This window comes from Mauremys reevesii, linkage group 13 (assembly GCF_016161935.1).
Source record: "Mauremys reevesii isolate NIE-2019 linkage group 13, ASM1616193v1, whole genome shotgun sequence".
Taxonomy (NCBI): domain Eukaryota; kingdom Metazoa; phylum Chordata; order Testudines; family Geoemydidae; genus Mauremys; species Mauremys reevesii.
Genome location: NC_052635.1, coordinates 8,384,440 through 8,397,113, shown reverse-complemented (window position 1 = coordinate 8,397,113; position 12,674 = coordinate 8,384,440). Strand labels below are relative to the sequence as shown.

General features: G+C 44.8%; 1 protein-coding gene across 3 annotated transcripts; it reads right to left on the bottom strand.

Annotated features, from left to right (window-relative positions):
* Positions 1 to 3,726: 3,726 nt before the first annotated feature.
* Positions 3,727 to 11,012, bottom strand: LOC120381041 (olfactory receptor 14C36-like). Of its 3 annotated transcripts, none has more exons than XM_039499069.1 (2): positions 10,696 to 11,012; positions 3,727 to 5,180 (listed from the first exon to the last, which is right to left on the bottom strand). In XM_039499069.1, the coding sequence occupies exon 2, from the start codon at positions 5,151 to 5,153 to the stop codon at positions 4,218 to 4,220; it is 936 nt and encodes a 311-aa protein (XP_039355003.1). In that variant the 5' UTR covers positions 5,154 to 5,180; positions 10,696 to 11,012; the 3' UTR covers positions 3,727 to 4,217. The 3 variants fall into 3 exon arrangements, 2 of the variants coding, with proteins under 2 accessions (XP_039355003.1, XP_039355004.1); XM_039499070.1 differs by lacking the exon at positions 10,696 to 11,012 and having other exon boundaries at positions 3,736 to 4,396; positions 4,553 to 4,825; XR_005587914.1 differs by having other exon boundaries at positions 4,260 to 4,396.
* Between the last annotated feature and the right edge of the window lie 1,662 nt (positions 11,013 to 12,674).

The window sequence follows — 12,674 nt, the reverse complement described above, 5'->3', positions numbered from 1 at the left end:
TAAACACCCCCTCTCTCGGAGCGGGGTAGCACGGCCTAGTGGCCGGAGTCCAACAGCCCCCCCCTTTGGGGCGGGGTAGCACGGCCCAGCGGCCGGAGTCCAACAACACCCCCTTCGGAGCGGGGTAGCACGTCCTAGCGGCCGGAGTCCTACAACACCCCCTTCGGAGCGGGGTAGCACGGCCTAGTGGCCGGAGTCCAACAACACCCCCTTCGGAGCGGGGTAGCACGGCCTAGCGGCCAGAGTCCTACAACACCCCCTTTGGAGCGGGGTATAAGGGGTGGGGGTAGGGGGACTCGGGCCCACCCTCTCCACCAAGCCCCGACCCAGGGCCCTCTTTGTGGCAAGCTCTCCTTGCCACAGGCTCGGCGGGGATCCGCCCGCAACACGCCGAGCGGTACTGCAGTTTTAAGGCTGTCAGTCTCTACAATCCCCTGGGTCACTTCCTACCCTGTCTAGCCGGACGTCGGCGTTGTGGGAGCGGTTCCCCCGTAGGTCCCCTCCGGCAGGCGTCCCTCCCCGGGGTCTCCGGTACGGCCTCTGCTCGGCTGACGTCCCGGTCCAGGCTCACTGGCTCTCCTCCTGCAGGAGCTGACGGTCTGCGTCCTTCTCCCCCGGTGGTCAGCCCCGACTGAGCAGACCTGCAGGCTTTTATACCGGTCTGCCAGTTGGAGCACGCTCAGCAGAGCTTCCTGGGCATGGCTTCCTATGCTATCAAAGAAGGGTTAACCCCTGCTGTACCAGTGCGGGGCTGTCCCGCCCCGTCACACACCCACTGCATGAGATGGTTTTATGCTGGTACAGGAGGTCCTTTAGCATCTTGGGGGCAGTCACCGAGGACTCACTTATGTCCAGGAAAGCCAAGTTGGCCTACAGGAGGTATATGGGCATGTGGAGGTGAGGGTCAGAGATCACGGTGATGATGATGATGAGGTTCCCAAGGCATGTAGTCCCATATACTAGGAAGAAGACCAGAAAGAGGAAGTGCTAGAGCTCAGTGGTCTGAGAGATGCCCCCCAAATGTTTGGAAATTTTTGATCCAGCAACAATTTCTGAAAAATACGTTCACTTGCTTTTTTGTATTACTATTCTTCAATTACTGGTAACAACTGTCAATCTTAACTCCAGCTTGGCAACATTTCTTGTTGTCGTTTTTTCCTTTAGGAATTCCCTTCTTTCCCCCATCACTGTGAAGTGACTGTGAGCATTTCCATTCTTTCAAATAGTGGGTTTCTTTTTAAGTTCAGTCTTAACACTGACTTTCCCTGAAACTCTATGTCCCATTATCCACCATGACTTCCATCTGTCAATGACTTTCTTCTCCCTTTCCTTAGGAAATAATACTGGGACTTACAGCAGAGATGGATTGTTAAACTTCTTTAGCTGCCTAGTGGGATTTTCAGAAGAGCCTAGGTGTCTAATATACAATGAAATCATTCTGTTTTACGGACTTAGAGTGGGATTCACAAAGGTATTTAGATGCATTTTCAAAAGTGCTTAATGGCCAAGTTTTAAAAAGTATTTAGGCTTCAAAAAACGCAGATAGGTGCCTAGTGGAATTTCCAGAAACACCTAAGCAGGTTAGACACCTACTTTTTGTTGAAAGCAATGGAGCTTAGGCATGTATGAAGTTTAGGCATTTTTGAAAATCCCACTTGGACCCTATCTGCATCTTTAGGTGCAGAAATACTTTTGAAAATCTGGCCCTTTTAAATTTTTGAAAATCCCACTTTAGGTCTAATGGAAGGGACTGAGAGCCAGGGACTGATCCCAGACCCGATTCTGTGAAATCAGGGTAAGGTTTGGCACCAAATCCCCAGTTTTTCAAAGCAGCCTAAGTGTGTCAGACATCCACTCCTCTGAAAATCCAGGGCTAAACCCAGCAGTGCTGAGAACAAGCAGGGTAGACCATGAACTTTCAATGAAAATTAGGCTCCTAAGGGTATATCTACACTGCAGCTTGGAGCAAACTAGCACATTGACATTATCAGTGTGGATGTTGCAGTGCGGGATCTCAAGCCCACCTGACTCTCCTGGGTCTGAGCTCGGGTGGCTAATGTTAGGAGATGGGACCTGGGCTCCTAAATCATGAAGATAGCTTGGAACAATGTACCCTTAGGCTGAGATATGTCGGGCTTCCAGGCTAAGATTTCCAAAGCTGTTTAGAGGAGTCAGGCACCAAATTCCCAGTTCAAGCAGCTGAACATTGGACTCCACCAGGGAGCATAAATCTTAGTTAATAGGAGCCAGATTTGAAAAGGTATTTAGGTTCCAGATGATGCAGATAGGTGCTTAGTGGGGTTTCAGAAGCACCTCTGCACCCAACACTTAAATCTATGGGAGTTAGGCACTTATGAAATCTCCACTACGCTCCTATGTGCATCTTTGGGTGTCTAAATATCTTAAAATAACCTGGCCCTAATTCCTAAAATGCACAGAACATCTCAGTAACTGAGGATCCAGTTGCCAATTAAAGTCCTTTTGTATTTGTACAATTGTCCCATGTCAAACAAATACTCACAAACAAACACAGCCAGGTGGAGGCAACTGGGCTCCACTTCTCCTGCTACCGAATACAAAGAGGGACTTTCTATGCAGGCCGACTTTACATGGAGGATTCTTATTATCAGCTTCTATCCCCTGACTCCACTGGTCTTGGTGAGTTTATGGTCCCCAGCCATTGCACAGACCTGGGAAGCAAATTCCCATTACCATCCGCCCGCGGGAGCCATCCTTGCCCCAAAGAAGCAGATATTTCATTGCTTCAGTTAAAGTCTTCTACTTAGTGGGGAAGGCTGGCCCAATGGTTAGAGCACTAGGCTGGGACTTGGCAAACCAGCATTCAGTTCCTTGCTCCTCTATTTGCATCCTGTGTTTGACTGGCCTGGTACTGAGTTACTCTGCCCAACTTCCCTGTTGGACACTTTCCCTCCAAACAGCACCTGCCACTCGCCAGTGGAAGTTGTGCCTGGTACTTAGATGCCCAAGGATGCTCGAAGGCTGTGTGTTATGAGGTACACACCAGCTACTTGTTCCAAAAGAATTACAGCCAAAACTCATACACCTGGCACATGATACTAATGGAAATCAGCTTCACACAGAGCACTGGGTGAGACATCAGGAATGTTGCTAAGGGCTGAGTGTGTGCTGGGTCAATCAGCATCAGCCCTATCCTCTCAGCAGATGAGGAAGGATGATCATGTCTTTAGGATAGCAGTCTGCCACTGCAGAGATGCAGGTTTCATTCCCTGTGCTGACACACACGCCCTGTCCGACCTGACAGAAGTCACTTACAGCACGTTTTTAAAGGTGTTTTTGCTTCTTAAGGCAGCTGAGCACTCCTGAAAATCCCACTGGGCACCTGTCTACATTTTTGGGGTCTGACCACCTTTAGAAGCCTGTCCCTTATCCTCTCTGTGCCTCAGTTTCCCATCCCAGTGGGGATCACTGCAGTAGTTTGGTGGAATCAAAATTTGACCTTATTTTTTTTTGACTTAGTTTGTCTTTAGGAATCATTTAAATACCTTTCTCTTCCAAATACCTTTCCACCATAGGAAGAACAATACAGTATTTATTTATTTTAATAAATTTAAATAAATAACAATAATACATACAGTTATATACAGCTATAGGTGCTCTAACACATCATACACGACACAAAAAAACCATATCAGCATTAAAATTGTCACTTGAGCAGACACCAGCAGAAACTCTTTTCCAATTCTTCATCAATGGGGAAAGCAAAAATTCAAGTCTCTCAGAAAACCCCATCGATTCTGACATTGACTCCTTGAATAGATGACAAAATAAGTGGATATCACCATTTAGTCCAACATATTCCACCCTCCCAAGCTCCTCCCTCCCCGCAAAAAGCCACCTGAAACAAAGAAACAAGTCAACGAATGAATCAACAAAATCGAACAAAATGAAAAAGAAACAAGCAAACACACAAGCCAAACCTCTCATACCCCAGGCTACAGGAGCCCTATAAATCCCTATGATAGATAGATAGGTGCCTACGTAGATAGATTCTGATCTTATGTACACTGGTGGAATCTTATACTAACTCATATGACTTCAGTGAAGCTAGTCCAGATTTTGTGATTTCATAAACAGATTCCACCCTATGTTCTCAAAGAGACAATTTTGTCATCTGTTGATTATATCTACAAAGAAACTCAGAATGAAATCACATTCAAGTTGCAGGGATGGAGATTTTAACTCTTGGTGAATAACCGCCACACAATCAGTTTCTTCAAAGCAGCTTTGATCTCCTTGTTCCTCATGCTGTAGATGATGGGATTCATCACTGGAGGCACCAGGGAATAGAGAACACCCACCACAAGGTCCAGACCTGATGCTGAGCTGGAGGTGGGTTTCTGGTAGGCAAAGATGGCTGTGAAAAGCAACAAAGAGACCACAGTGAGGTGAGGCAGGCAGGTGGAGAAGGCTTTATGACGTCCCTGCTTAGAAGGGATTCTCAACACAGTTTTGAAAATCTGAACATAAGACACAATTATAAAAACAAAGCAGTTTAACCCTAAAAACACACCGAAGGCAAGAGCCCAAACTTCACTTAGGTATGAGTCAGAGCAGGTGAGCTTGAGTAGTTGAGGGATTTCACAGAAGAACTGGTTGATGACATTGGACTGGCAGAAGGGTAACCTGAAGGTATTGCCAGTGTGCAGGGCAGAGTAGACAATACTAGTAATCCAGGCACTGGCTGCCATTTGGACACAAGCTCTCCTGTTCATCACTCTCTCATAGTGCAGTGGTTGGCAGATGGCGACATATCGGTCGTATGCCATGATGGTGAGTAAGGCAAGATCAGTTCCAGCGAAGAGGAGAAAGAGAAAGACTTGGGCAACACATCCAGGATAAGAAATCACCCTGGTTTTCATGAGGGAGTTGGCCATGGATTTGGGGATAGTAACGGAGATGGAGCCAAAGTCTAGGATAGACAGATTCACCAGGAAGAAGTACATGGGGGTTTGAAGATGTGGGCTGAGGGCTACGGCTGTGATGATGAGAAGATTCCCCAGCAGAGCTGCCAGGTAAATCAGCAGGAACACCACAAAGTGCAAAATCTGCAGCTCCCGAACGTCAGAGAATCCCAGAAGAAGGAACTCGGTCAGGGTGGTTTGGTTGGACATTTTCTTTCTCAGTTCATTGTGTGATGGCTGCAGAGGGAAGGACAAAGACAGTGGGGAATTACAGTGACAGAGGGAGTGGACCTGATTTCCTGCAGCAATATGATGTGAGTGTCAACAATGCACAGCACTAGTCACTGCTATTAACTAGGAGTGCCGACTTATCACATGAATGTAAATTGTCGCAGCTCCCTTAAAGTCAAAGGAGCTTCATCAATTTGCATGAGCTTCATCTGGCTCATGATGTAGTTTAATAAAATGCTGTTTGAAGGATGGAGCACAGTACAATCTCAGTTGGACAATTCTAGCCAAGATGGATCCCCTATTGCTACGAAGAGCAGGCTCTGGATGTGGGCAAGAAACTAAAATGCTAAAATGCCAACACTGCCTGATATCCTCTTTTCCTGGAAATATGAGATGGACTTGGCATCGTGTATGAGTCAGTGGCCCTCAGGAGACTTGGGTTCTGTTCTGGGCTCTGCCACTGACCTGCTCTGTGACAATGGGCCACTCACTTCCCCTCCCTGTGCCTCTGTTTCTCCTCCATCCATTTCTCTGCCTTGTCTTCTTGGACTGTGAGTTCTGTGGGGGATGAGCTGTGTCTTATTATATGTATGTTCACTGCCTCCATTTATAACATTAGTGTTTAGCAGGCAGCACTGTGGGGCAGCGGATATGGCACTAGAGCAGAATATCTGAGTTCTCATCCTATTGACATGCTCCATGTCCTTGGGCAGGGATAAGAGAAACAGGCTTTGACTGGGGGCTTCAATTCACTGTTCTCTGTCTAAGGCACTAGTATGTTTAATACCGATGATGTTTCCTGCCAACTTTGCTGCTTACTCAGTTTTACCATTCAACAAGTGTCCCTTTGAAACAGAAATAAACACAGTTGCAATAGAGTGACTGGGTTCAAATTGTACAATTATTGGACTATGTCAGTGTTCCTACCCCCCTTGAAATCTACATGTTCAATCTGGTTAATTCAGACAATTTCAGTTTAAATTATTTCAAAGGAAAACTGGATTTTAAACTGAGACGTGCTCCAAGGAAGTCTCTGCTGACTATGTAGATAGCTGGGTCTGTGATGACCGGGAGAACCGTATGGTGACTTGCCTGCCTGGTGCGAAGGTTGCGGATCTCTCGAGGCATCTAGATAGACTTATGTGTAGTGCCGGGGAGGAGCCGGTGGTCGTGGTACATGTAGGTACCAATGACATAGGGAAGGGTAGGAGAGATGTCCTGGAAGCCAAATTTAGGCTGCTAGGGAAGAGACTGAAATCCAGGACCTCTATGGTGGCATTTTCAGAAATGCTCCCAGTTCCGGCCAGGTAGGCAGGCAGAGCTGCAGAGTCTCAATGCGTGGATGAGACGATGGTGTAGAGAGGAGGGGTTCACATTCATTAGGAACTGGGGAAACTTCTGGGATGGGAGGAGCCTATACAGGAGAGATGGGCTCCACCTAAACCAAAGTGGAACCAGACTGCTGGCACTAAACATTAAAAAGGTTGTAGAGCAGTTTTTAAACTAGGAGATGGGGGAAAGCCGACTGCTGCAGAGGAGCGTGTGGATCGGACACAGACTTCTCTTAGGGGAGAGTCTGATGATAGAGAATCTCCAGGTTATAGTCAGCAGCAGAGGAATGAGAAGTATAATGTAAGGGCCGGATCAGATGATAAACAATCACATAAAAAAGAATCTGGCACATCAGAAAAAGGCAGGCTAATAAACAGGGACAAGTTTTTAAAGTGCTTGTACACAAATGCCAGAAGTCTAAATAATAAGATGGGTGAACTAGAGTGCCTTGTGATAAAGGAGGATATAGATATAATAGGCATCACAGAAACCTGGTGGACTGAGACCAATCAATGGGACACAATCATTCCGGGGTACAAAATATATCGGAAGGACAGAACAGGCCGTGCAGGGGGAGGAGTGGCACTATATGTTAAAGAAAGTGTAGATTCAAATGAAGTAAAAATCTTAGGCGAATCCACAGGTTCCATAGAGTCTCTATGGATAGAAATTTCATGCTCTAGTAAAAATATAACAGTAGGGATCTATTATCGACCACCTGACCAGGACAGTAATAGTGATGATGAAATGCTAAGGGAAATTAGAGAGGCTATCAAAATTAAGAACCCAATAATAGTGGGGGATTTCAATTATCCCCATATTGACTGGGAACATTTCACTTCAGGACGAAATGCAGAGATAAAATTTCTCGATACTTTAAATGACTGCTTCATGGAGCAGCTGGTACGGGAACCCACAAGAGAGGCGACTCTAGATTTAATCCTGAGTGGAGCGCAGGAGCTGGTCCAAGAGGTAACTATAGCAGGACCGCTTGGAAATAGTGACCATAATACAATAGCATTCAACATCCCTGTGGTGGGAAGAACATCTCAACTGCCCAACACTGTGGCCTTTAATTTCAAAGGGGAACTATACAAAAATGAGGGGTTAGTTAGACAAAAGTTAAAAGGTACAGTGACTAAAGTGAAATCCCTGCAAGTTGCATGGGCCCTTTTTAAAGACACCATAATAGAGGCCCAACTTCAATGTATACCCCAAATTAAGAAAAACAGTAAAAGAACTAAAAAAGAGCCACCGTGGCTTAACAACCATGTAAAAGAAGCAGTGAGAGATAAAAGACTTCCTTTAAAAGATGGAAGTCAAATCCCAGTGAGGCAAATAGAAAGGAGCACAAACACTGCCAACTTAAGTGCAAGAGTGTAATAAGAAAAGCCAAAGAGGAGTTTGAAGAACGGCTAGCCAAAAACTCCAAAGGTAATAACAAAATGTTTTTTAAGTACATCAGAAGCAGGAAGCCTGCTAAACAACCAGTGGGGCCTCGACGATGAAAATACAAAAGGAGCGCTTAAAGATGATAAAGTCATTGAGAAACTAAATGGATTCTTTGCTTCAGTCTTCATGGCTGAGGATGTTAGGGAGATTCCCAAACCTGAGCTGGCTTTTGTAGGTGACAAATCTGAGGAACTGTCACAGATTGAAGTGTCACTAGAGGAGGTTTTGGAATTAATTGATAAACTCAACATTAACAAGTCACCAGGACCAGATGGCATTCACCCAAGAGTTCTGAAAGAACTCAAATGTGAAGTTGGAACTATTAACCAAGGTTTGTAACCTGTCCTTTAAATTGGCTTCGTACCCAATGACTGGAAGTTAGCTAATGTAACGCCAATATTTAAAAAGGGCTCTAGGGGTGATCCTGGCAATTACAGACCGGTAAGTCTAACGTGCAAATTAGTTGAAACAATAGTAAAGAATAAAATTGTCAGACACATAGAAAAACATAAACTCTTGAGCAATAGACAACATGGTTTCTGTAAAGGGAAATCGTGTCTTACTAATCTATTAGAGTTCTTTGAAGAGGTCAACAAACATGTGGACAAGGGGATCCGTAGACATAGTGTACTTAGATTTCCAGAAAGCCTTTGACAAGGTCCCTCACCAAAGGCTCTTACGTAAATTAAGCTGTCATGGGATAAAGGAAGGTCCTTTCATGGATTGAGAACTGGTTAAAGGACAGGGAACAAAGGGTAGGAATTAATGGTAAATTCTCAGAATGGAGAGGGGTAACTAGTGGTGTTCCCCAAGGGTCAGTCCTAGGACCAATCTTATTCAATTTATTCATAAATGATCTGGAGAAAGGTAAACAGTGAGGTGGCAAAGTTTGCAGATGACACTAAACTACTCAAGATAGTTAAGACCAAAGCAGATTGTGAAGAACTTCAAAAGATCTCACAAAACTAAGTGATTGGGCAACAAAATGGCAAATGAAATTTAATGTGGATAAATGTAAAGTAATGCACATTGGAAAAAATAACCCCAACTATACATACAACATGATGGGGGCTAATTTAGCTACAACGAGTCAGGAAAAGATCTTGGAGTTATCGTGGATAGTTCTCTGAAGATGTCACGCAGTGTGCAGAGGCGGTCAAAAAGCAAACAGGATGTTAGGAATAATTAAAAGGGGATAGAGAATAAGACTGAGAATATATTATTGCCCTTATATAAATCCATGGTACGCCCACATCTCGAATACTGTGTACAGATGTGGTCTCCTCACCTCAAAAAGATATTCTAGCACTAGAAAAGGTTCAGAAAAGAGCAACTAAAATGATTAGGGGTTTAGAGAGGGTCCCATATGAGGAAAGATTAAAGAGGCTAGGACTCTTCAGTTTGGAAAAGAGGAGACTACATGATAGAGGTATATAAAATCATGAGTGATGTTGAGAAAGTGGATAAGGAAAAGTTATTTACTTATTCCCATAATACAAGAACTAGGGGTCACCAAATGAAATTAATAGGCAGCAGGTTTAAAACAAATAAAAGGAAGTTCTTCTTCACGCAGCGCACAGTCAACTTGTGGAACTCCTTACCTGAGGAGGTTGTGAAGGCTAGGACTATAACAATGTTTAAAAGGGGACTGGATAAATTCATGGTGGCTAAGTCCATAAATGGCTATTAGCCAGGATGGGTAAGAATGGTGTCCCTAGCCTCTGTTCGTCAGAGGATGGAGATGGATGGCAGGAGAGAGATCACTTGATCATTGCCTGTTAGGTTCACTCCCTCAGGGGCACCTGGCATTGGCCACTGTCGGTAGACAGATACTGGGCTAGATGGACCTTTGGTCTGACCCGGTACGGCCTTTCTTATGTTCTTATGTTCTTATGTTCTTATGCTATTCTTGAAAAACAACCTATGTACTGGAAAAGTCCAAACATTTTTTTTTATTCAGTGACAATGTTTCGGGTTTAAGCAGTTTACCTGAAATTGTCTGGTTCTCAATTAACAAAAAGAAAAAAAAGTTTTGGTTTTCACAATTTCTGTGAAAAGTCAGTTATTGTTTCCTGGGCGGGGTGGCTTTGGCTGGGGGCTTTAGCTGTCTCTGCCTAAGTCTAAAGTTTTCTACATGTATAATGCATATTCTGTGTGTATCAATTTCGCTCTTTACTTAGTTTTAGCATCCTACAAGTAACTGTATGAAACAGCAATTAAACACGATTCCAATAGCGTAAATGGGTTTGTAATAGTGGTGTTATTGGAGAATATAAATGTTAGCATCCTTAATTATAGATTTCCAATCTGGGCTAAATTTTCAATCTCTTTCCAATCTGTTTGTTTTCAATCTAAGATTCCAATCTCTTTAAATTATTCCAAAGGAAAACTAGATTTTCAATTGAAAACATTTTTCTGCAAAGTTTTTGCTATCCCTAAAAAACAACATATGTATTGGCAAAATCAAAACTTTTAATTTTTCAAAAAATGCAATGATTTTTTTCCAGATTTCAGCTGTTTTTAACAGCAAATGTTTAGTTCATGATGCACAAAACTAAAAAATGTTTTGGTTTCCACAATTTCTATAAAAAAAAATTCTGTTAAGAAAAAATAAGCTCCAGATGTTTTATTAAATGATTGTAAAAGACTTACAGTTTCAATGTAATTCATATTTCTATCATTACATTTCCTCCAGTATATTAAACCCCAAACATATTAACTGAAATAGCAAACTTACAGTCTTGGTCTTTGTGGAATGTTTCCTAGCCTGAGAAGCATTTGATAGTCCACTGCCAGGACTATCATTCGTTGTCTGTCTCTATATCTCTCCATAATGCCCCCACCACTGTGTTATCCAGCAGCTGTTTCCCTGCCCCGTCACCATATTCCCTCAGAGGCTGGGTCTCTGCGGTTCCCGACAGACAGGGACCCACTCCACAGACGACCACTCCCTTCTCCCCTCCTGGGGCAGGCTTGGTTGAGAGGTGAAGGACTAAACAGGATGGGGGATTGAAAGCCACTCCCAACTCTAGATCGGATCCTGGGTTGTGTGGGATTCAGGTATGATCACAGCCCAGGATGTAATTGCCCTGGGGTTAAATAGCTGAATCTGGTCTCTAGGGCTGTAAGCCCAGCTCTGATTTCACCTTGGGAAGAAATCATCCTGATAATCAGCCCTAACCAAACCTAATACCCCAGAGGACGAAATGGCCCACTCTGAATCTCATATGATGGCAGGATCCCTGGAAGGACTCTTGGCCAGAAAGAAGGCAGGGCTGAATGACAAGTGGCATCCCACGGAGACTGCAGAATAAAATATGTATCTGAAGAACAGACATGTGACCTACAATAGCTCAGAGCCCAGTGGCACCAGAGCCCCAGCTTGTCTGGAATAGCCTGTTCTTTCATTAATGCCATCATTTTCTTGGAGAGTTCTTGGAGAGCAGAGATGTTTTTCTCTGCATTTCATCAGCAGCTCTTCGGATGCATCCACCACAGGAACCCTCAGCTCAGGCTGCCCTGGCTGTTTGATGTTGGTCACTAAGAAGCAGCCAGAGGCAAACAATAAAATCTCCCAGCTATGTCCTAAACTGGTGTAAATTGACACAGTTCCACTGAGTTCTGAGTAGTTAGGGCTGTTTATGCCAAGTGGGGATGTGACCCTTTGATTTCCACAAAGCTACTTTGATTTACACTAGCTGGGGATGAGATGCTGATGGACTATGTAGTTTTCATCAGCTGGGGAATTAGGCCTCATTAACTCTCCTGGAGCTACTGGGGATTTACGATCTGGCCTATTCTTCAAATATTCTTCAAATACATATTCTTTACCTGTGAATCTGAAGAAGAGACTAAAGTTCCTAACTAGTCTGCACGTTCTTAACTCTTTGCCCCCATTGGATTAATTTCAAGAATGGAACTTTCAATGGCTGAGGAGAATTTCTTTCCCACTGGGGAGAGAACTTTGGAGGAATTCAGTGTTGCTTTGATTCTCTGTATCTGATTTTCAGTTCTATTTGGATGAATGGACTCACTTTCTTTCTTTCTTTCTTTCTTTCTTTCTTTCTTTCTTTCTTTCTTTCTTTCTCAGCAATTATATGGTTTCTTTCTGCAGGCATCACTAAAATAAAAGACTTATTAGGCTGAAGGTGCAATGCTACATGCAGGGCCGGCACCAGGCACCAGCTGAGGAAGCTGGTGCTTGGGGTGGCATATTCTATGGGATGGCGTTCCGCCCAATCCTAGGGCGGCACGGCTGTTTTTTGGTTTGCCGCTCCGGCCCTGTAGGGGGCGGCAGTGCGGAGGAGGGGAGCGCCCTGCAGCAAACTAGGCAGGGCAGCCCCTGTTCTTCCCTCTCCGCCCACTGGAGCGGCGTGGAGCCCTCCCAGCAGGCGGCGCAGTGTTTGGGACCACGGGACAAGTGCCCCGCTGAAGGCCTGGCCACCTCCCTGCTCTCTCTCCCCCACTCCCTCCCCTTCCTCCCCGCTAGACTGGGTGCACACTCTGTAGCTCATCTGCAGCACAGGGAGTCCCGCTGTACCCTGGCTCCGGCTGCCCGGCAGGGGTTTTTTTGTTGTTTTTTTTCCTCCTGGCTTAGCCGCTCCGACCGTGCCCTTTTTTTTCTTTTCCCTGCTTTGCCCCTGCGGCCGTGCTGCAGGTTCCCCTCTACCCCCGACTTTGCTGCTCTGGACGCGCCACAGGTTTTTTTATTTTGTT